The sequence below is a fragment of the Lynx canadensis genome, chromosome C1, assembly GCF_007474595.2.
Source record: "Lynx canadensis isolate LIC74 chromosome C1, mLynCan4.pri.v2, whole genome shotgun sequence".
Taxonomy (NCBI): domain Eukaryota; kingdom Metazoa; phylum Chordata; class Mammalia; order Carnivora; family Felidae; genus Lynx; species Lynx canadensis.
Genome location: NC_044310.1, coordinates 176,770,716 through 176,795,682, shown reverse-complemented (window position 1 = coordinate 176,795,682; position 24,967 = coordinate 176,770,716). Strand labels below are relative to the sequence as shown.

The 24,967-nt window shown below is 36.6% G+C and overlaps 1 protein-coding gene across 3 annotated transcripts in view; it reads left to right on the top strand.

Moving 5' to 3' along the window:
* HIBCH (3-hydroxyisobutyryl-CoA hydrolase) overlaps positions 1-24,967 on the top strand; it is a 111,612-nt gene that overhangs the window by 55,044 nt on the left and 31,601 nt on the right. For all 3 annotated transcript variants that reach the window (XM_030328121.1, XM_030328120.1, XM_030328119.1), the window contains 2 exons: positions 3,866-3,918; positions 18,061-18,139. In XM_030328121.1, the coding sequence (XP_030183981.1) occupies positions 3,866-3,918; positions 18,061-18,139 (132 nt within the window). The remainder of the gene's footprint in view (positions 1-3,865; positions 3,919-18,060; positions 18,140-24,967) is intronic.

Here is a 24,967-nt window from a genome sequence, read left to right as displayed (position 1 = left end):
GTGTAAGTTGCCTTTGTTGTCTTTTAGAATTGTCTTGGCTACACTTAGGCTTTTAATCTTACATATGAATTTTAGAATTTTAGTTTTATTTTGTCTGGCTCTACAGAAGATTCCATTGAGGTTTTGATTGGAATGACAATTATAGGTTAGGGTGAATTGACGTCTTTCACGTTGAGTCTTCCCATCTATGCGTGTGGCATATCTGTATGAACACATAAAAACTTGTGGAGTTAATAGTTTGCGTACCATGAAACTCACCCATTTCAAATACATAATTCAATAACTTTTAGTAAACTTGGGTAACTATTACCCTAAACCAATTTGGAACTTTTCATCAGATTTGACTTTTTATATCCTTGAATAATGTTTTGTAACTTTATTCATAAAGATCTTCCTGCTTTTTTTTTTTTTTTAAGTTTTATTCTTAGGTAGCTTACTTTTTTGTTACTACATTTAGTTGTAATTTTTACCGTTAAATTTTGTAATTTACTGTCTTTGGCATATTGAAGTGATTTGAAATTTAAATTTGGTTCTTAAATCTAGCAGCCCTGCTGAAATTTGTTATTCTAATGATACTTCTATAGATTCTCTTGGCTTTTCTACATAGGCAGTTATACCATCTGCACATAATTTTTTTTCACCTCTGTCTCTACAGTTTTTTTTTTTATTTTTATTAAAAAAAATTTTTTTTTAACGTTTATTTATTTTTGAGACAGGGAGAGACAGCATGAATGGGGGAGGGTCAGAGAGAGAGGGAGACACAGAATGTGAAGCAGGCTCCAGGCTCTGAGCTGTCAGCACAGAGCCCGATGAGGGGCTCAAACTCACGGACCGCGAGATCATGACCTGAGCCGAAGTCGGACGCTCAACCGACTGAGCCACCCAGGCGCCCCACTACAGTTTTTATATTATGAATTTTCCTATATTTTGGGGATAGGACCTCCATTACAATGTTGAATGATTGTAGTGTTATTTCTGATGTCCATGGGAAAGCTTTTACAATTTTAATTTTTAGTATTATCTTTTTGTAGACATTTATTTATTTATGTATTTATTTATTTATTTATTTTACCAGGTTATGGATATTACTTCTATTGCAAATTTGTTAGGGGTGTTTTGATTTTTTTGTGCAGTGGTAGTGGTGGTGCTTGTTATCCTGTACTTGAGCATGCTTTTTCTCTCCCTCTCCTGGAAGGAATTTATTGACTTTCTGGCTCAGCAGATGGGTTTTCTAGTCATGTTTTGCATCTCCAATAGCTCTTCCTAGCATGAGCTTTTATGCAGGTAGTCCATTTCATAAATTATATGGCCTAGAATTTATTTAAAAAAAATTTGTTTTCTAATGTTTATTTTTGACAGAGTGTGAGCAGGGGAGGGGCAGAGAGACAGGGAGACACAGAATCCAGACCAGGCTCCAGGCTCTAAGCTGTCAGCACAGAGCCCGACATGGGGCTCGAACCCACAAACCACGAGATCGTGACCTGAGCCGAAGTCAGAGGCTTAACTGACTAAGCCACCCAGGCACCCTTAGAATTTCTTTCTGACTTAAAATAAATACATGCTCACTCACAATTATTGGCTGTAGCTTCTCCTCAGCTATTGATTTTGGGTTTGTTATGGCACTGATGGATATCCTTTGTTTGGCTTTGAACTTGGATGTGCATTAAAAATTTTTTTTTTCCTAGAATTTATATATCTTTGAAGTAGGAGTGGGGAAAAGAGGCTGTTTCTTGATTTAACTCAGTGAGCTGGATTGAATGGACATCTCTCACTTCTTTAAGTCTCAAATTCTGTGTATCGGATTTACTTAGAATGGCTTACTCATTTTGAAAATTTATACCAGTGATATCCAATAGGACTTTCTGCAATGATGAAATTATTCTGTATCTGTGTTGTCCAACGTGATTGCTACCAGCCACATATGGCTAATGAGAACTTGAAATGGGGCTAGTGTGAGCAAGAAACTGAATTTTAAATTTTACTTAACTGTAATTAATTTTAATTTAATAGCTACATTTGGCTAGTGGCTACTATATTAGTGCAGTTCTATACTAAATAAAAGGAGATAGGAGAAAACCTTGAAGCAGTTGGGTAAAAAAATAGGAAGCGTTCAAGGTTTAATTTCTATACATTGTAGTGACCTATTTTAGCTAATAAGGAATTTGACAGATTGTGGCTTTATGCACTGCATCAATTAGCTTCTAATGTTTTATGTCTGAAATATATATATCTAGAGCTGAAATGGGGGGATTGTGTATCTCCATCTCAATAGAGAAACTTCTTTCCATAGTTTCTAGGGAATTAGAGTTCTGTAGGGAATTGCAGTTCAAGATTTAAGGGAATTCTAGCTCAAGACTGAAGGCTGTGGAAGTCCTTGCAAATATGAAATCAGAATTAAATTAATTCTGGAATTGTGCTTTGATGGCTTATTTGGCAAATTGGAAACATTTACAGAACTGCTAGTTGTGTTAAAACTGTAGTTTTACCCTTCTACGTTACATGGAATATTACTCAACCTTAAAAAAAGAATGAGATCTTGCCATCTGTGACAATATGGATGGACCTGGAGGGTATTATGCTAGATGAAAAAGGAGAAAGACAAATCCTGTATGGTTTCACTTATATGTGAAATCTAGAAAACAAATGAATAAACAGACAGCAGAAACAGACCCATAAATACAGAGAACAAACTGATGGTTGCCAGAGGTAAAGAGGGTAGAGGCATGGGTAAAATGAGTGAAGCGGGGAGTGAGCAATACAGTCTTCCAGTTATGGAATGAGTAAGTCACAGGAATAAAAGGTACAGCCCATTGAGAATATAGTCAATGGTATTATAGTGGCATTGCATGGTAACAGATGGTAGCTACAATGGTGGTGACCATAGCATAATGTATATAAACTTGTTGAGTCACTATGTCTTACACCTGAAACTAATATAACGAACGTTGTATGTTGACTACACTTCAATCAAAAAGAAAAAAAAATAAAGTCCAAAAGAGAAACCAAAAAAACTGAAGTTTTTTTTTTTGTGGTCTTCACTAAGGAAGTAATATTGGCAACAAGCTGTAACAGAAGCTCAGTGATTTACATTTTTGTTATATTATAAGCAACTCCCCCTCTCAGAGGAAAAAGAAAAAAGGGAAAGGAACAGAGTAAAATTTTACAGAATTTTTGAGCTGAAAGGAACTTCTGAGGCCATATATTCTCATTGTTTAATATTCTCATTGTTTAATAGATGAGGAAACTTACATGTGTATCACATACACATATATGATATGTGCATATACATTAACTTGTGTGTGTGTGTGTGTGTGTGTGTATGTATACCAAAAGCTATATATGTGTTGAATTGCCAATATATAGGTGTGTACATGTCGGGGGGTGGGGTACATCTGATGCCAGTATATATGTTGAATATAGTTGGATATAGTTAATGACAAAGCTGAGACTAGAATCTGGGTCTTTTGACTCCCAGTCCTTGCTTTTTACTGTATGCTGCACTTCTCTTTGTATCCAAATACTTTAGATGTATTGAAAACAAATTACATTCCTTTGAATACAACTGTGTACATAAACAGCCATGGCTTATAAAGTAAATCTTAATTACATTTTTCAATGGCTGAGCTATAAAAGGCTTTCATTTTGTTTGAAATTGAAGTGTTGAATTGCTAAATTAAATAGATGATCAGGATTGTGTAGAAATCGACATTTTAAAAACATATTTTACAAGCCATATATTTAGCTACTTTGGTATTTCTTACAAAATTTTTCTAGGGAAAATATTCAGAGTTAGTGTAATATGTGATTTTTGAAAAAGTGAATATATTTTAAACATTGTAACTAATTATAGCTCTGTTTCTTTTAGGTTCTTGCCAGAAACCATATGTTGCACTTATTCATGGAATTACAATGGGTGGGGTGAGTAGACTATTTTACACGCATCATTGATATGTGAGTTTATTAAAAATAAGTTAGTCATTATTAATCAGAAGTGAGATGATTAATGTAATATGGCAGAACTCATTGAAACAAAATCATGTTTGGATTTTGGAGCTTTCTAGGTTTAGGATATAATATTTGCATATAACACTTTTAGACTTATTTCCACCCAAAAGAATATGTTCTTAATTATGTTATATACTATTTTAGTTTCTTGAATTAGCAAGCTTTTTTAACCAACAGAACGATTGAATTTTTTCTTGTTACATAGAGTGTTTTTTCTACTTATAAATAAACTGCTTCCAACAGCTTCAGAAAAGCACCTGGAATGTTAAGGTTTTCTTAGACTGAGTGGTTGGGGATGTGTTTGCCTAAATTGTATCTATTGCACAAAATCTCACCTCAGTGAAAGTGTTTGGGTACTTTATGAAGTTTTCTGAAACTGCGTTTCTTATCAGTTACAAATATCTATGTTGTGTCTGTGCAGTTACAAAGAAGTCTTAAATGTTTTTGGTCTTGAATAAACTTGGAAAAACATGAAATAATTACAGAAAAAGTGGAAAATTGCATGGCACTGGCTATACCAAAGACAAGCCTTTAAGAAAGTGAGAGGTCAGAATGTACCTTCATGGCAAGAAAAGAAAGGATTTAAGTAGGTTGTAGAGGCCAAAGGGCAGAATTTCAAAGATTCCATGTTCAGTGTTTCAGAGATTTAGTCTTTGGGACTATAAGAAAACCCCTCTTTTTGTGGTAGAACCAAACTAAATAAAGCCTCTTGGGCACTGGGAATTGCTTAGATCTTGCACATCATTTTGGGAAGGGACTCTACTAACAGCTGTGATTAGAAAGTAGGATCAACGGGCCACATGTACTTCTTGGCTTGTTGGCAGTTACTGCGCATGGGTTGATCCTGCTTTCTTTGTCCAAATACTGGGGAAGAAAATCCCTGAAAAAATACTGCAGAATAAAGGGAAGGAAAATAATGGAAATGTTGAAGGAAGAGCTGCCTTGTGAATGTGGAAGGAACCAGGAAAAAAATGAAAATAAAAAAAATATTGGGCATTCTTACTAACATGTTAAGAACACTTGAATGATCCAAAAGATGGCACCATAGAGCTTGCTTTTATTTTTGTGTTTTTTTTTTCTTTTTATTATATAAACTTTTTTTTTCCCAATCCAGGAAAGTAACAATTTTACTTATGTTCTCTATCATGAAGAGTAAGTAGCATGAAACTTTGTAGAGGGGATGGCTATATTCCATTATGTTTTAGATTTCAGAAATTTGAAACTTTACGCCATATTTTAGTTTATGGTAAAATAAAAAATGTTTGCTAAGTGCTTCTTCACTTAGTTGCTCAAAATTGTTGAAGATTATGTCATTCCAGTGTTTTTGCAATAGATTAACAATTTTTTTATTATGAGCAATTTGAAAGAATAGGTCATTCTGTTTCCCAGAAAGACATATTTTTAATTCCTTTTCCCTTTAGTTTAAACATCTAAATTCATATTTTTTCACATTAATATATATGTATATATAGAAAGGAAAATGCCTAAAAATCAATATTAATTTTAAGTAGATATAGAACAGAGAAAAATCTTTAAAATTTTCTCTGTATGTGTAGTTCCATCCCCATTTCCTTCTCGACTGAACTGGATTTAAAGAGATTTCAAATTTCTTTCTTTCTTCCTTCCTTTCTTCTCCTTTTCTCCATTCCTTCTTTCTCTTCTCTTCCCACAATGCATTTTATAATAGAAATAAAGCTCGCCCCCCCCAACTCAAAATATGGTGCAGTATGGTATTGTTGTATCTCTCAAAGTGTCCTAAGATGCTGCTAGCAAAAGGCTTTATGATCAATATAATGGAAAATTTAAAGTTTAAAGGCATAGACAGGGGTATGAGACTGCAGGGGCTGTGAAAGGAAGAATTAGGAAATTTCCATTGGATTTCAAAGTGTGTAGAATATGTGCTTATATGCATTCATTTTTATCTGTGCTCATGTTGAACTTTCTTCCAGTGTGGGTGATTATCCTCTTTGTCTTGATAGAGAGGGGTGGGGTCTCCCTCTCTCCCTATGGTATTCTATGATTTCCGTATGCCTTTTTAGGGGAGAGTTAGGATGGCTTTTAGTTGCACAATTTCTGATAGTAAATTTTTAGGGTCATTTAGTTTCTCAGCCTTTTTCATAGGTAAACATTGGGTTGTATTTTTGAAGTTGCAATGGATTATCCCCTAACAGAAGTTCCTATACTTTTTAACTCTATTTTACCCCTTGTCTGCCTTCTTAGATAGAACCCTTGATTCTCCACTTTACTCTTTTCCCCCTGACTCAGGGATATCTAAAGGCAGAATTGGGAGGTGCTTGTATTTCCTTACCAGGACCTTGGCTTTGTTGCCTCCCTTATCCACCATTTTAAGGTATTGAGTTCTGACTCAATATAGAACTCAGTATAGAACTTTGACTTTCTAGGAGTATGGGTATTCTTGGCAACTTCTACAGACTTGCAGATTCTCAGATCTACAGGGAGTTCTTTTCTTTTTTCCTTGGCCCTTTCCTGTGGATATATTCGTAGGATTTTGGTTCATTTTGTTTTTGTGAATTTCCCCTAGGTTCTTGGTCAAGAGGCAGGCACCTCCTCCCTGTGCCATCCTGACCCTGCCTCTGTTTCATCTACCATGTCATCCATACACCATGTTGGGTTGAATGATTTGTGGTCTAGAGGGCTCAGTTCCTTATTGAGGCATCAGATTATTGCACTAAGAAGAAAGGGGGAGGGAGCTCCTCTTGCCCTTAAAATGAGCTCATTCTCCTACCGATATATTGACTTAAGAGGTTTAATGTTAACAAGAGGTTCATTATGATTTTAGCCATTATTTGAGATTATTCTCCACTATTTCACCCAACCATCAAAAGTTAATCTATGTGTGCTAAATACTGGTTAGACTCTGGGCTAAAATAGTTAACAAGGCAGATATGTTTTCTTTCCTTATGGAGCTTCCAGTAGAGAGAGGCAGGGACAGGTATTCTGGAAATACACAACAGTACCATCCTCAACTGTGTGAATATGTGTGAGTACTTTAGTGAAAGGGCTGGTGTAGGGGAAGCATCTTGGAGGAAGTTCTATCAGCAGTCAGGAAAGAACAAGTTGGGAATAGTGGAGAAATATGATTGCTAATGTGTATAAGGGGTTGATGTAGTGTGGAAGGACAGTGGGCAAAATGAGAAGATAGAGACATGTAAAAGGAGATGAGAGAATGTGTATTTGGGTAAACATCAGTGTGCCTGGATTTTGGAGTGTGAAGGAGATAGTGGTTAATGTCTGAGGCCAGAAAGGTAAACAAGAAGCTAGATCAGTCCTTTTATATAAGCTATGTTGGGTAGTTTATCCTAAAATCAGTAAGGAGAGCCTTTAAAGTGCTTTTAGATGGGGAGATGGCTTGATCAGGTTTGCATTTTAGAAAGATAAGTCTCTTGTGGGAAGAACAGATTGGAGGGGGTTAGGGTTGGAAGTAAAGAGATTGTTTAGCAAGTTATTGTAGGGATCCAGGTGAGAGATTATGGTGATTTTGGACTAGGGTAGCATCAAGGACCTGAAAATTAGATTTATGGGCAATATTTAGGAGACTTGGGATTTGATGAGGGCTAGAACATGGGAGGGTAAAGAGGAGGAGGAGGCAAGCTTGAGTTCCAGGTCTAGTGTGGGCACTCGAATGAAGGTTGGACTGTTCACTGAAATTTTGGAGGAAGAATGGCAGGTGGTGTAGACGGGAGGGTGAACAGAAGTGAGTTTAATTTCGGGCTTGTTAAATGTGAAATGCCTGTGGACTATCCACATGGGTGGGTTGTGTCTGAACAAAAGTGTTGGTTGTGCAAGTCTGAAAATCAGGGTGTTGCCTGGGCAAGAAGTTCAGTTTGGGACTCGTGTAGGCACAGTATGCTCTACAGTGTGTGCTTCTGGATCATGAATAAGCTCATAAGTGATTGGTAAGTGGTGAAATCATGTTAGCAATAATGTAAAAGTTGTGTTGGTTCATATGCAGGGTTTTTTTCTAGACAAGGGGAGATAGGATAGTGGCAATAAATATATAATCATCAGCTATGCAGGAAAAAAGTGCTTAGATCTGTTGATGTACAGTGAATAGGAATTCTCTTGTCTATATTTTAAGAAAATTAAATACTTGTTGGGCAGCTTCCACCCAGAGCTACCCCCCCATACCCCACCCCCCCCACACACACTGACACACACACACCCGGCACTTGGATGTTTAAGGGCAGCCCCACTGGCTTTTAGTTGCACTTCTACCTGCTTTGTTCTCCACACCTGCTGGTCCTGCCCTGATTAAAGTATTGCCATTGTTTCCACTTTATTTTTGTGCATTTTAAATATCTGCTCTGGTATTCTTTGTTTATAATGAGATGCCTGACTGGGTGATCTAGATCAGGTCCCTGGGACCATTTACAGTTTCTGTTAGCATTCAGATTACAAAGTTGCGTAGGTTTTGAGCAGACTGCCCAAACTCTATTTTTCCTGTAAGCTCTGTGCAGTTTTGTAGAATCTGAGGATTTTTTTTCAGAAATTCATTTTCTTAGAGCTGCCTTGTATTGAAAACTTGACAATAGAAAAGATTATGCAAGGAAATGTGACAGAAAGAGTGACAACCAAAGTAAGTCCAGAATGGAATCCTAAAACAAAAAACACCCAATGTTTATTGGCCAGGGGCAGAACAAGGACCCTATAAAAGGCACTGAATAAAAGGGGTCCAGAAGAGGCAAATTAGAAGAATGGCCTTGTCATGGGAAATTTCAAGTTGGCTACTGTGCCCCAGAAGTCTTTGATAGTTTGTTTTGTGGTAAAGAGCATATCCTAGGTTCCTCTTGTATGCTGCATTCCCCAGACCTGAAAGTCAGCTGTTTCTCCAAGACAGCTCTGGTTACTTCTAGTAGAAAATGGTAGTTAGCAATAACAGCCTGGGCATTAGTTAAGTTGATGATTGTTTCTACACTCTTTCAGTGAACAGAACTAAGAATACAGATCTTGTTTTTATGAGAAGATAGGTCCTGAGTTAATACATCTATTCAAATTTAGATTTTTACTTCTTTGATATTGGTATCTTTTTTATATTAAACATCTTTTTTTTTAAATAATGTTAACACTGTTACAGATTTGCTGTGTCCTAATACATATACTAGTTTTAGAATAACAATATTACTAAAGATAAAGCCAGTTGAAATAATTACTCTCTTTCCCCTATACCAAATTTTTTTAGTGACTTGTCTTTTTCATATTTTTCTGGAGTATTCAACCTGGTTCTCATAGAACCAACTCTTTATTTTTATACTCTTATCAGTTTACAATGAATTTTATTTAAAGCACATACTTACTATACAAGTACGACTGGCATAAACAGACTAGAAATACATATGACTAACATTTCATAAACCCTAAATTCCACAGATTGTAGTATGAAATTGTATCAAAAAGTAGCCAGAGAGTAGTTTTCAGGTGCTAGTTAATATGGACATTAGTTAATATGCTTTACAGAATTAATGGAAATCCTTGGTATATAATTGACCTATAACGTTGTGTTAGTTTTAGGTGTACTGTGTAATGATTTGGAATGTGTATCTACTGCAAAATGATTCCCACAATAATTTAATATCCATCACCACAAATGGTTAACAAAAGTCTTTTTTTTTCTTGTGATGAGAGCTTTAAGATTTCCTCTCTTAGCAACTTTCAAGTATCCCTCTGGCTTTTTTACTTAAAGTAAAACTATACCTGAAGAATGGTAGACTGTTAATATCTAAATAAATATTTTTATCTCGATTGTTTGGTTCTGCTGAATGTAATTTTCATTCAGAAATAATATGAATTGTGCATCCAAAGCAGGGGGAGTTAAAATACATTAACATTATGTAATCAATGTATTAGTATCATTAATATGCAGTACTAGCCTATTAATATTAATGAGAGAAGCATAATAAAGTCTTTGTTTTCACTGTGGAGACTGCTGATCAGACTGCTAATCTAATGCATGTGGTCCCAGAGATACATTATGAAACGTATTGTATATTTATGATATTAACTTTTTATACTATAGTGAAGTAATGTACAATGAAAAACCTGTTTGAATTTCTAACAGAAACTTATACCTATTTGAAAGCACTGTTTCAAACCCTGAATGATGATGAGAGAGGACTCTCACATACTCTCCGATACTGTGATGCAGTGTTCATTCTGGGCAGGAGCTTCCACATTCTCCCTGATTAGAATTTAAATCCATGACTCTTTGTATAAGCATTAGTCACATCATCCCATTGTGTGCCTTTCTCGGTTAGTTGCTTTCTTAACGGTGGTTGTTGGCTGTTTACTCTGTAACATTTAATTTTAATTTTAATTTATTTTTTTAATTAGAAAAGCATTTTTATTGTGAAACAACTTCAAGTTTACGGAAAAGATGCAATAACAGTACAGAGAACTCCTATGTATTCGTCATATTCCCTGTTATTTCCACATATGTTTATCATCTCTCTTCCTCTCTTCTGCATCTATCTGTGAAGAATTTTTTTAACCATTTGAGAGAAAGTTAGAGACGTGATAACTATTGTTAAATTGTTCAGTGCGTATTGCCTAAGAATAAAGACACCAAAATCAAGAAATTTAACACTAATACAATACTATTATCTGGAACATTTCTTTTTCAAGCACCAAATTAAATTGTTCCACATGTGTCCTTGTTTGTTTGTGGAGAGAATAATCTTGCCATTAACATAAATCATGGGGACTACCTGGGTGGCTCAGTCGGTTAAGTGTCCGACTTTGGCTCAGGTCATGATCTCACTGTTCACAAGTTGGATCCATGTGTTGGACTCTGTGCTGACAGCTCAGAGCCTGGAGCCTCCTTCGGATTCTGTGTCTCCCTCTCTCTGTGCCCCTCCCCTGCTCGCTCTCTATCTCTCTCTCATTCTCAAAAATAAACATAAAAAAATAAATATAATAATGGAATGGTTGACTATATCTTAGGTTAACTTTAAATATTCTTGTAATTATCAATTTTTACAATGTTTTTGTCTCAAATAGTAATATTATCTGGAAATATATAAGTGGTACTTATTTCTAGTTGCTAATTAACATGTTTGCATTGTAAAGAATTTAACTGTGCTTTTTAAGTAATTCTAAGATCTTTGTAAAAAGCCTTAAATAAAGCTATGTCAGCTTTTTCCATCTATCAGTCTAAAAACTCATCTATGTCTCTTAATGAAAAAAGTCTTAGATTGCCTAAATTTTGCCTTTAAAGATTATAAAATTTAAATAAGTAATTGTTATTCTTATGGCAGTATGAGTTTGACTATGTTCATATATTGTTTAGTTGTTTTTTGTTTGTCCCTATTAGCATTTTTATACTAGGTTGTAAAAATGGATCAAATTCATTTTACTTTATTAGCACAAGGTGAGCACAGTACTGCAGTGATGATTGTTTACTATTAATAAAAGTAAAAAAGAATGTCCGAGTGCTTGGGACACCATAAATAAAAGGCACAGAAGGGTTAAATGTAAAATAGATACCATACCACCACTAAACTAAAAGACAGTTGACATATTTTAATAACAAGGTAAATTTTATGACAAACTTATTTGATATAGAAGGACATTTCATAGTTATAGAATGGTTAGCTATAACAAATCCAAATTTGTATGCCCTGTGAATCTGCTGTGTATTGTTTCTCTTTGGTGTTAGTCATGTGGTCCTTTCTTATATGTTGGATTATTTCTAATCGGGGCTAGTTACTTCTAACTGTTATTTGAGTCCTAGGATGACATTATCTTCCTTCAAGGAAGATGTGCCTTTGTTTCTAGCAGGTGTCTAGGTTGAGAGCACTAGTAATTCCAATCATCTAGATCCCGTCAGGGATGGAAGGATGTGTAGCTGGGCTTCACTCCAGGTGAGGGCTGGTCTGGATTCAGGTCACCTTAACTCCTAGGGTGTTGCATTGAGGGGCCCAGTTTGGCAAGCCCTAAATTCCATTATTTGTTTCCTTAGCAGGTAGGGCTTAGTTCAGTCTGTTAAACTCTGTTCAGATCTTCACCCTCTTAAGATCACTGAAGTCAGATTCTGAAAATTTTATTGACCTTAATCAACTATAGAAAACTATTTTATAAATATTTATCTAAAAATCTCAGTTTATAACTGAATATGAAGCTGAACTGAGTTATACTTAATGAGTTCCATAACATACAATATGACAGTAGTGTTAAAACTGAGAAACTATGGGAACAAACCCCTGGCTATCTGAAATAACTCTACTGGTATGATATTGTCAAACATTTTTATGCTAAAAAGTAGAAAGTCCTAAGAGGGGAAATAGACAAAACCACAATCTGGAGCAGAAAACAGCTCAGTGTAAGTGCATATATACACACACATATTTTTCACGCATACACGTAATTTGAACATTGTGTAATAAACTTGATGCAATTGACACGTATTCAGTAACTGCAGATGTGTTCATTTCATGTGTGCATGGGACAGTTACCAAAATTGGTCACAGAATTAGTCTTACAGAATTGATTTCAAAGGATTAATCTCCAGACTCTGGCCCCAATAGAATTAAGAAAGCACTCAATAATAATAACTAGAAATTTCTGAATATTTGAAACATACACTTATGGCTGTGTCTTAAGGGTAGGGAAGGATTACTTAAATAATACATAAATGCACCATAAACAAAAATAACACATTTAAAAACTAAGAACTTTGTGCATTCTGAGTCATCAATAAGAGTGAAAAGGCAAACCATGGACTAGAAAATAGCTCCTGGAATGCATATGTCTGGTAAAGGAATCATATACAGAATGCATAAAGAATTTCTACAATCAATACAAAAATCCAATGGAAAAATGAGCAATAGATGAGAATAGACCTATCACAAAGATATCCAGATAACAAATAAATGTAACAAAACATTCAACTGCATTAATCATCAAGGAAATGCAAATTGAAGTAACGATGGAATATTAACATATCCTTGTTAAAATAGCTAAAATTATGAAAGACCAATTCAAATATTGGTGAGGATAGGAAATAACAAACTCACTTCTGGTGGAGTACAAAGTTGGTACTAATGCTTTGGAAAATTGTTATTAAAAAAAATTTTTTTAATGTTTAGTTTTGAGAGAGAGAATGTGAGTTGGAGAGGAGCAGAGAGAGAGAGGGGAACACAGAGCCCGACACGGGGCTCAAACCCAACGACCGTGAGATCATGACCTGAGCTGAAGTTGGATACTCAACTGACTGAGCTACCCACGTACCCTGAAAATTGTTATTTTTTTAAAGTTGATTGAATTAGTGTCCTTTGACCCAGTAGTTTTACTCCCTGGTATATGTACCCCATCAAAATGTATGCACTTACGCACCAAAAGATATGCATAAGAATGGCATCGAATCATTATTTGCAATAGTCCCAAACTAGAAAACCTAACTAGCTATTTATAGAATAGATCAATAAATTATCCATACAAAGGACTGCTGTACAATGAAAAAAAATTGCTACACACAACATGAACGAATCTCACAGAATGTTGACTAAAAGATAAATAGTATATACTCTATGATCCTATTTATATCAATATAAAACCAGAAAACATAAATCTTATTTTGTTGGAAGGATAGTAGTTGCCTGAAGGATAGAAGGAATAATGAGTTGACAGAGCGCATAAAATAATTTCTGATAATTTTTATCTGCATTTTCATTACTTGGGTGTGTTCACTTTGGGATAACCCACTGGACCTGTATACTTATCATTTGTTACTATTTGTATACTTTTGAATGTGTATTCTATGTCAAGAAAGTTATTAAAAAACAAAAAACACGCCAATGTGCCTGACCTGAATGAAAGTGAGGAATGTGGAAAATGGTAAAACTCTAAGATGAGGGAGCTAAAAAGGGACCAAATCACATAGAGCCTTATTGGCCGTGAGGAGGAAATTTGGTAATACTTTAATGTGATGGGAAGTCACTGGAGAATTTTGGGCAGGAGAAAACTTTAACTTTACATTTATTTAATAAGCTTTCTTGGCTGCTGGGTAGAAAATGGATTGTGGCAAGAACAGAAGCAAGACTAGCCCAGGCAGAGATAGTAGTGACTTCAACTTGGGCTGTTACAGTGGAGATGTGAACCGTGGCCTGATCCAAAGTATATTTTGAGGTAAGAACTATCTAGACAGGTTCATAGATGAGATTGGGAGATCAGAAAGAAAGAGGATGATGCTGAGGTTTTTGGCCTGACCAGCTGGGTGAATGGTGGTGCTATTTACTGAGGGAGCCACTCATTTAAGGAGATTTATTTCTCAATTTATTTCTCAATAAATCAAGAGATTTATTTCTGATGTATGAACATTGAGAAAAATACTAGAGCTTCAAATGGAGATGTGAAATAGGTGGCTAGGTATGCAATTCTAGAGAAATCAGGATGGAGAAATAATTTAAGTCATTAGTGTTATGGTGCTTAAATTCCTGGGGCTCTTGGAAGAGATCACCTAGGCAACAAATGTAGAAAAAAGAGAGTACAGGTGAAGTGGAACAGAGGAAAGACATCTGATCATTGGGGGTGGGGGGGTGGGGAGGAGGGCAGATCAACATTTTGGTGTCAAGGAGAAGAACAAGAACAATTAATGAGACACAAGGAAAACCAGGAGAGTGATGGTATGTCAAAGTCAAGTTAAGTGTTTCCTGATGTAGGGACTAAACAGCTCTGCCAAATGCTACAGATACAGTCCAGTTAGATGAAATGAGATTTGACTAGTGGGTTTGGAAGGATGCAGGGGGAGTATTTGAGAAGAGTCAGGAATAAGAAGGATATCTTACATTTGGGGAATAAATCTGTACAGTATAACCATTAATCCAATAAAATTTGAAGACTTTGAAGCCTTTTTAGTCTAGCAAAGGAGTTTATATAACAGTAAATTTTTAAAGATTCAAGGGAGAGCTTATTGTAAACAACCTATAATGGATTCTTTTATATAAGATACAAAATTTAGATATGAATCTGCCATGTAGTTGCTATATCCCTTTGAACATTGATCAGCATTTATATTTGTAGTATCTCTAAGCGAGGTGGCTTGCATTTTCCCAGCTTTCCTCTTAATTGAAAGGCTTTTAAAATTGGCTCTTAATGGTACTTATGGCAAGGATCTCTTATTCTGAAAGCTTGTCATTATTAATTTTTTCTAAAATCTTGAAGTGTTTGATTTCATTCATTGTTTTTTCAGCTATGGGTGAAACAAAAGGTATCATGTAACAACAAGATAAAGCACTGAATCAATGAGTACAGGATCTGTAGTTTCTAGATCAAAGAATATGGGGCTCATAAATTTCTTTCTCTATTGATATCAAGAGGTAGATAAGGCCCTGTATAGAGAAGTTGGGCTGTTAGGTGGTTCTCTTGCCAAGTAAGGAGGATTTCAGGAGATAGAATGGAAATGACTAGTCAGGGATGAGCTCTGTTAGCAGGAAAAAGGGCACAAGGCAGCTTATACTGTGTGATGCTGAAGCTTGACAGGATGTAGATCTGGTTCTAATCAAAAATGTGGTGAGAGACTTTTTTAATTGAAAACATGGACTTAATGAAACATGCAGAAAAGAGAATGGAGCAGTTATTAGACAAGCACAGCGATTACACAGGAACCCATAGACAAAATCTGTAGCGTAGCTACTTGAACTGCAAGTGTGGACTTGAGGCAAATTTAAGTAGTATGTTTGTCATTTTTTCTCTCCAACTGTCTCCGCTGCTTTTTGTATGTTTGCTTTGTTCTCTGTGCTGTACAGGCTGCATGCAGCCTTCTCCATTTATTTGTCTTCACCCTATGTAGTTTCTGCTTTAACTTGGCTCACATGTCTTTGGCTCAAATTTCAAATGACCTTTAAGCTTTGGCTGTCATCAACTCACAGCTGCCCACCATTTTTTAGTTTAAATACCTGACAGTGAGAATCTTGTCTAATGCACTTTTCTTTCTCCCCCTTTGCTCCATGGGCCTTACAGTTCTGGTGTAAGGTGCCTCAATTGGGTGCCCATCCCTAGTTCAGCTACCGCTCAGGGAAGGGCAAAGTCTCTGGGCAGAGAAGTTTCCCATAGAGAAAGGGCAGCAATGGGGCAGGTAGTATTCTTCTTTAGTATGTTTTCCTCACTTTAAAATTATATGATTAATTGAAATTGTAAAGGCTTGGAATTTTGGAGGAATGGCATGAAGGCCCTGTGGCTGGTGGAATAAGCACAGCAAGTGTGATGGGAGATGAGGTCAGAGGTGAGCTGGGCCATACTATGTATACCTTGCATGCCATGGATCAGTTTGAAGTGTGTGTGTATCTCATATAAATATTCATGTTTGTTCAAATATGTGTTAGAGATACACAGGGAAAAAATCTGAAGGGTTACATACCAAATTAATAACTTTATTTGGAAAAAAGAGAGGAGACTAGGATTGGGGCTATGGTCAGATTTAATAAAGGGGGTTATAGTCCTTGCTATTTGTGGAATTCAGGGTTAATTAAAAGAGGTAGGAGGCAATAACCAGAGGAGTATGGTTTGAAACAGGGTCAGTCAGTGAGGCCTGGAGATCTACCTACTGTGCAACCCGAGAGGAAGGCAGTTCTGAGTCTGGGTACTCAAAAGAACAAAGTCCAAAAACTGGGAGTCCATTCCAACTCTAAGTTCTTAGCAAGACATTCCTGAACACTGATAACTTTCATCTACAATTTGATAAACTGAAGTGGGGAGTAGAATATGAAGCAAGGACTTTTAAAATAGTATAATAAATTATTAATGAAACTAGTAATGTTCTATTTTCATTAAAATTTGTAAGATTGTGATCTTGGAATACATACAATTGAATTTAGGTCAGTGTTGTCAGTTGACTGTGTCATGATAGAATACCTATAACGATGATATTTACCTGTACAAAGAGTATCGAACATTGTAGATTTAACTTATAAATGTTGACACCAAAAGATGTAGGTGGTGGCTGAAGAATTATATTCACTTCCGTGTTTATTTGCATGGCTTTCTAAAATTTAAGCTTAGCATACAGAACATAAAATTTATAAGAAATTGCATATGTTTTTGAGTGTTTTCTTAAAACTGAGTATGAAAACACTTCAAAGAGTTGAAGAAATTGTAATGAAAGATTAGAAGAACCAGATAGAGGTGAGGTTCTTTCTGTTTAGTTAATGCTTATAGAACTCTTAAGTGCCTGGCATTGTTCCACACACTTTATATGTTTTAACTCCTTTAATACTGTGATGATGAAGAGTACACTGGTTAGAAAGAACCAAGAATGAGAAGAACTAAAACAATCTAACAGAAATTCTGAATAATGTAAAAAGAACACAACATAGGAAATGTGTATAGTGTGAGCACTGACATGAACTGGATACTTAGTCATTACACGTGTACCTCTTATTTCATTGTATTCAAATATGTTTTTTCAAATATGTTTATTCAAAGATGACTATTAAGTTTGCCCTTTTCAGTGACATTCAACAAATCAGAGACTTTCAGCCAGATCTTATTTTCTAAAACTTGTGTTCAGTAATCATTTTTTAGAAGTTGTATAGTTGGCCGTTAAATGTTGTATCTGATAAAAACAGTGTTGCCAATATTCTGAAATACACAATAAATGAAACCATGAAATAGGTGAATGAATAAAATGTGTTAATATTCTATTTAAAGCTATTGAAATTAGCTAGAATAACTTGGTTGTGCTCCTCTGATGAATGGTCCCGCCAACAGCAGCACTCAGTGGTTCTGGGAAGAGTCACTGTTCTGTAATGCTGTATCTGATTTGAAATGAGAGGGAATGGGGGAAGAGGGCATGAAACATAGCAAAAAATACTGATTGAAAACAAATCTATTCCACATATCACGGCTACCCATATGTTTTTTGTCCAGTAAGTTCTCCTGAAATTATGTGTTTCAGGGTTTTCCTCCAGTGTATCCCCTAAAAGAAATTCTTGTGGAATATAATTTACTTGGTTTAAAATGTTTGTGTGTATATGAGTCTATGTTTGTTTGTTTGTTTGTTTGTTTTTCAGCATTTTAAAACAACTTTTTGCCTTATTTTCCTAGGGAGTTGGTGTCTCAGTTCATGGGCAATTCCGAGTGGCTACTGAGAAGTCTCTCTTTGCAATGCCAGAAACAGCAATCGGTAAAAACCTCCAAATTTTTCATAATCATTTTTAGAATTATCTTTTGATATGTTTCAGATTACACTGTTGTTAAAGGAATTGATGGAATCTTGTTGAGATAACAGCAATGAAAGAGCTCTTTAAGAACTTAGAATAGGAAGACACCTGGAAGTTGTATTAGCTCAGTAATTGTATCTGAAAACATGCAAGCAAGAATATTTAATTGGCAGCACTAACAAATTGTAGTTAATTTTAGGTAAAGTATTACTAGGGGAAAATAGTCTTATATTCACATCTATGATCCTTTTTGAAATTTTTGTATATGGTATGAAATATAGATAGAAGGTCTAGGTCAAGTTTTATTATTTTACCTATAGACATGTAGTCATTCACACACTGCATTTGAAGAAAGCTATTGTTTCTCCACTGATGGCTTCTGTATCTTTATATATATTCTATTGATGCCAACCCCACCCTGCCTTTTTCTTTTTTTTTTTTTTAATTTGGGAGAGAGAGCACATGTGCATGTGAGCAGGGGTGGGGGAGAGGGTATTGTAAACAGGCTCCATGCTCAGCTCAGAGCCCGACTCGGGGCTCAATCCCACGACCCTGGGATCATGACCTGAGCCAAAATCAAGAGCTGACACCCAACCAACTGAACCACCCAGGTGCCCCTACACTGTCTTGATTGTTGTTGCTTTATAAAGAAGTTAGGTAGTGATAACTGACTAAGCCATCCAGTCACCCCAATTTTTGCTTTTTTTTTAATTATAATGTCTTGGCTTGGGTCTCTTTGGGTTCATCTTGTTTGGGATTCTTTGATTCTTGGACCTGGATGTCTGTTTCTTTCCCCAGGTTAGGGAAGTTTTCAGCCATCAATTCCTCAAATAAGTTTTCTGCCCCTTTCTCTCTCTCTTCTCCTTCTGGGGCCCCTATAATGTGAATATTTGTATACTTGATATTTTCCTAGAAGTCTCTAAATCCACCCTCATTTTTTAAAATTCTTCTTTCTTGGGGCGCCTGAGTGGCTCAGTCAGTTAAGCACCCAACTTCGGTTCACATCATGATCTCACGGTTCATGAGTTCGAGCCCTGCCTCGGGCTCTGTGCTGACAGCTAGGAGCCTGGAGCCTGCTTCGGATTCTGTGTCTACCTCTCTCTGTCTATCCCTCCCCTACTCGTGCTCTCTCTCTCTTTCTCAAAAATAAACATTAAACATTTTTTTTAAATATATGTAAAAAAATTAAATTCTTTTTTCTTTTTGCTGTTCTGATTAGGTAGTTTCTACTCTGCCAGATGCTGACCTGTTCTTCTATATCATTTCAGTTATTCTTCAGCTTTGGTTCCTATATTTTCTAACTCTGTGTTGAAGTTTGTTCATTCTTGAGTTCAGTGAGTGTCTTTATGACCATTACTTTGAACTCTTTATCAGGTAAATTACTTATCTCTGTTTCATTAAGGTCCCCCCTCCCCCACCCCAGGATTTTATCTTCTTTTGTCTGGAACATACTCCTGTGTCTCCTCCTCTTGTTTGTGTGTGTGTGTGTGTGTGTGTGTGTGTGTGTGTGTGTGTGTGTCCGTCCTGTGAATTAGAATAGCTACCTCCCTCTTTTAGTCTTAAAGAAGTGGCCATGAGTTAGGAGCATCCTCTGTGTAGACTGGTATGTCTGGCAGCTTTGGCTGGTTGGAGTGGAGCAGACATGGGCCAGGAGTATGCTGCTCTGGGGTTACCTTGGCAGGACAGCTGGGGCTGTGGTGGGCACCTTCAGGGGACAGCCGGAATTGTTGTGGGCTAGGAACCTGGGACTTGCTAGGGCAGCCCTACTAAGTTGACTAGAGTGCCTGGACCCTGCTCCCATCTGCACTATGAAGCTGGAGGGGGCATATAAAATGTGGTGCTTGCTGGCATCTCTGACCCCAGAGAGTTCCAGCAGTTCCCTGCCTATTTGGTGGATGCCTTAGGGTTACTAGTGGATTAACAGCTATGTTTTGTTTTGTATTGTTTTGTTTTGTTTTGCTGTGCCCAGTATTGGCGAGTCTATGCAGGGGCCCCTCCGTGACATCCCTTCGTTCGTCAAGTTATCACATTGGGAGTGGTGTTCCTGTGGTTACTATGTCTCTGTCTCTCCTACTCTTATGTATGTGGTTCCCCCTATCATTTTTTGTGCAGAAGCTGTTCAATCAGTTCTCGGTTCTTTTTCTGCAAGAATTGCTCTATATTTAGATTTAGATCTGGTATGTCTGTGGAAGAAGGCAAATTCAGGCTCTTCCTAAGCCACCATCTTGAACTGCCATCTGAAATACAATTGATTCTATACTGACTTTGTGTTCTGCAAACTTGCTAAACTCATTATTTCTAGTAGAATTTTTTTTTGTAGGCTGTATTAGATTTTTAAAAAAATTTTTTTTAACGTTTATTTATTTTTGAGACAGAGACAGAGCATGAACAGGGGAGGGTCAGAGAGAGGGAGACACAGAATCTGAAACAGGCTCCAGGCTGTGAGCTGTCAGCACAGAGCCCAACGCGGGGCTCGAACTCACGGACCACGAAATCATGACCTGAGCTGAAGTCAGCTGCTTAACCGACTGAGCCACCCAGGCGCCCCTGTATTAGATTTTTTGTATAAATAATTATACCATTTACAAATAAAGTCAGTTTTACATTTTCCTTTCCAATCTGGATAGTATTTATTTACTTATTTGTTTTTTGCACTGTATAGAACCTCCAATACAATGTTGAATAGACGTGTTGAGTGTGGGTATTCCTGCCTTGTTCTTGGTCTTAGGGAAAACATCCAGTCCTTCAAGTAGGAGGTTAGGTATAAGTTTTTCATTAGGTGCCCTTTATCAGGTGTCCTTTATCAGCAATTCCTAAATTGCTGAGGGTTTTTATTAGGAATGGATTTTGGATCTCTAAAGCCAAAACTTTTTCTGCATTAATTGAGATGATTATTGATTTTTCCTTTTTAGTTTGTTAGTGGTGAATTACTTTGATTGGTTTTTCATTAACCCTGCATCACTAGGATAAATCTCAGTCTGATATGATGTGTTATACTTTTTATACGTTTTTAGGTTTGGTATACTAAAATTTTATTTGGAATTTTTACATCTCTGTTCATGAAAGACATTGGTCTGTGATTTTCGTGTAATGTCCTTGTTTTGTTTTGGTATGAGGGTAATGCTGGCCTCATTTTCTCAAAGAGTTTATGTAGAATTAGTGTAATTTTTTTCTATCTTTGGTAGAATTCATCAGTGAAGTCATTGAGGCCTGAATTTTTCTCTGTGAGAAGATTTTTGACTGCAGTTTCAAAGTATTTAATAGATGTAGGGCTATTCAGATTATCTATTTCTTGCAAAAGCTTTAGTACAGTGGATCTTGTAAGGAATTTGTCCAGTTTATGAGCATAAAGTTTTTTATAACATTCCCTTACCTTTTTAGTATTTTGTAGACTTTATAGTGCTTGATATTAGTAATTTGTGTCTTCTCATTTTTTTTCTGATCATTCTAATTAGAGGTTTATTTATTGGTCTCAGAAATCATCTTTTTTATTTCATTTTCTATTTTCTTGTTTTCTGATCTTATTCTATTTTCTTTCTTTTACTCCTTTGGGTTTCATCTCTTCTTTCTCTAATCTCCTAAGGTGAAAGCTGAAGCCAGCGATTTGACTCCTGGGATACAATTGTATTCTATTCTGATTTTTAAATTTCAGTACTTTAAAGATGTTGTTGCATTGCTGTCTTGTTTATGTTTCCCATGAGAAATCTGCTTTCCTCATCTTTGTTCCTCTGTAAGTGTGCTTTTATTATCTCTGGCTGCTCTTAAGATTTTCTACTTATCATTTGTTTGGGGCTAAATGATTATAATGTGCTGTGGTGTATTTTTCATCTTATGCTTGTGTTTCTTGAGCTTAGATTTATAGTTTTTGTTGAATTTTCCAAAGTTGACATTATTTCTTCAAGTATTTTTCTTTCCCCCACTCCCTTTACAGGAACTCCATTTAAACTTATATTAAACTCATTAACGTATTGTTTACTTTGAAAGCTTTTCATTTTTTCATTTAAATAGTTTCTATTCCTGTGTCTTCAAGTTCACTAATCTTTTACTAAGTGTAATTTGCTTTAATTCCCATTCAGATATTTTTCTATTTATACATTCATCTTGGTTTTTATCTCTGTAAGTATCATTTATGTCTTTTTTATATCTTCTGTTTCTACTTAACTTTTTGAACCTATAAGATATACTTATTCTGTGTTAATGTTCTTGTTTGCTAATTCTTATGTTTATTATGTCAATTCTGTGTCAATTTTGATTGTTTTATCACCTCATTATTGGGAGTATTTTCCTGCTTTTTTAAATGCCTTGCAATTTTCTTTAAGTTTATTTATATTGAGAGAGAGAGAGAAAGCACACGTGCATGCCAGGGGAGGGGCAGAGAGAGGGGGAGAGAGAGAATCCCAAGTGGAGCCCTATTTGGGACTCAAACTCATGAACTGTGAGATCATGACTTGGACCAAAACCAAGAGTCGACTGCTTAACCATTTGAGTTACCCAGGCACCCCAATGTCTTGTATTTTTTTTATTGGATTCTTGACATTAAAAAAATTTTTTTAATGTTTATTTTTGAGAGAGAGAGCATGGGTAGGAGAGGGGCAGAGAGGGAGGGAGACACAGAATCTGAAGCAGGCTTCAGGCTCTGAGCTGTTAGCAAAGAGCCCAACACAGAGCTTGAACTCGGGAATGGTGAGATCATGACCTGAGCTGAAGTTGGACACTCAACCGACTGAGCCACCCAGGTGCCCCTGACTACTTTACTTTATAACCACTGTTCTTATTTCACAGATGAAATATTTTCTTCTTATCTGAACCATAATTGTTAACAATTAGTCTTTCTTCCATTCCTTCCTCAGTGCTGACTTTTCCAACCCCCTTCTCTCTCCCTTTTGTCTTTGCATAAAGGGTTTCCCTCCCTTCTGTGCCTCTGCCATTTTATCTCCCCCAATTCACATACAGGCACCTCAATCCTGCCAAGCTGTCTCCCTCCAACTGTGGAGATCCTTCTGCCACTCTGCAGATCCACTTCCTGGGTGTTCCAAGTGATCTGACCTTAGTACAGCTGTGATGGAGGGATGAGGAAAATCCCGGTCACTCCACTTCTCCACCATAACTCCCTTTGTCTGATTTACATTTTAATACCATCATTCTACTTTAAGGATAATGGTTTATAGGGTTACAAGAGCCGTAGCAAGGAGACTTGTTAGGAGGTCATTATATTAATCTAGAGCTATGCTGTATAATATTATAGCTACTGGCCGCATATGGCTATTTAAATATAAATTAAATTAAAATAAATTTAGTTCATTAGTCACACCAGCCACATTTCAAGTGTTTAATAGCCACATTCTGTCTAGTGCCTACCATATTGGATAGCATAGATTATAGAACATTTTCATCATCACAGAAAATTCTTTTGGATAGCACAGGTCTAGAAGAGGGTGATTTTGGCTTGGGGTAGTATGGAACTATATGTTGGAATAAAATAGATTTGAAAAATGTTTTGGAGTGAACTGGCTTACTCATGTGATGAATCAGGAATAATTCCAAGGTGTTTAGCTTGTGTGGCTGGATGGATGAGGCTGATTAGGGAAGGAGCCTTGTAGTTAGAGGGTTTTGGGAATCATATTGTGTTTTTTCCATGTTATATTTGAGGTGCTTATTATCCATGTGCTTATGTCTAGAATGCAGATCTAAAGAGTTTCCTATTCAAGGGAAAAGGCATAAGTTAGATATATAGATTTGGAAGCGTATTGGTCTGTTAGGGCTGCAGTAACAATACTACAGACTGGTGATGTAAACAACATTTACTTTTCACAGTTCTGGAGGCTGGAAGTCTAAGACCAAGGTATTGGAAGGTTTGGTTTCACCTGAGGCTTCTCTCCTTGGCTTCTGGATAGCTGCCTTCTTGCTGTGTCCTCACATGGCCTTTCCTGTGTGTCTGTGCTTCTAGTGCTGTTGTCTTCTTCTTATAAAGATCAGTTGTACTGGATTAGGGCCTAGCATTATAACCTCATTTAACTTTATCTTTTTAGAGGGCCTATATCCAAATTGTCACATGGTGGGGGGGGGGGTCAAGTCTTCAGTTTAAAAATTTTGTGGGGGACACAGTTCAGTCCATAACAGGGACTTAAGAGCATACAGATGTTATCTAGAGCCAAAAGTGCTGAGGAAATATGTGTGTAGGGAGGTAGGGATAGCCTAAGGTCAAGCCTAGGCATAGCAGCATGTAGAGGTCAAGCAAGGGAAGTGGACCCGGCAGTAGGGGATGGAAAGAAGCAGCCACTGAGGTAGGGGCAAAAAGAGAGAATGTGTTACCCTGGAGCAGAGGAAAGTACTTCAGGACAAAGTATTTTTTCACTTGTGAAGAGTGCTGCTGAGGCTGTGGGGAAGGTCGTATATGGTGTAGAATGTATGTAGAGTATAGAATGTTGGGGAACTGAAAGAAGAACAGAGTGGCTGGAATGTAGTGAGTGAGTATAGTAAGAGATGTATTTGAAAAAGCGGTTGGGGGCCTTGAAGACTTTGAAAGTGTTAGTTTTAATCTAAGAGGGATAGACTTTCTGGAAGAGTTACGGAAGAGTTTTAAGCAGTAGAAGGCAAAACATGATCAAGATTTGTGTAATTAAAAAGATCACTCTGGTGGGGTGCCTGGGTGTTAGTTGGGCATCTGACTTCAGCTCAGGTCATGATCTCACAGTTGTGGGTTCGGGCCCCACATCAGGCTCTGTGCTGACAGCTCAGAGCCTGGAGCCTGTGTCAGATTCTGTGTCTCCCTATCTCTCTGCCCCTTCCCT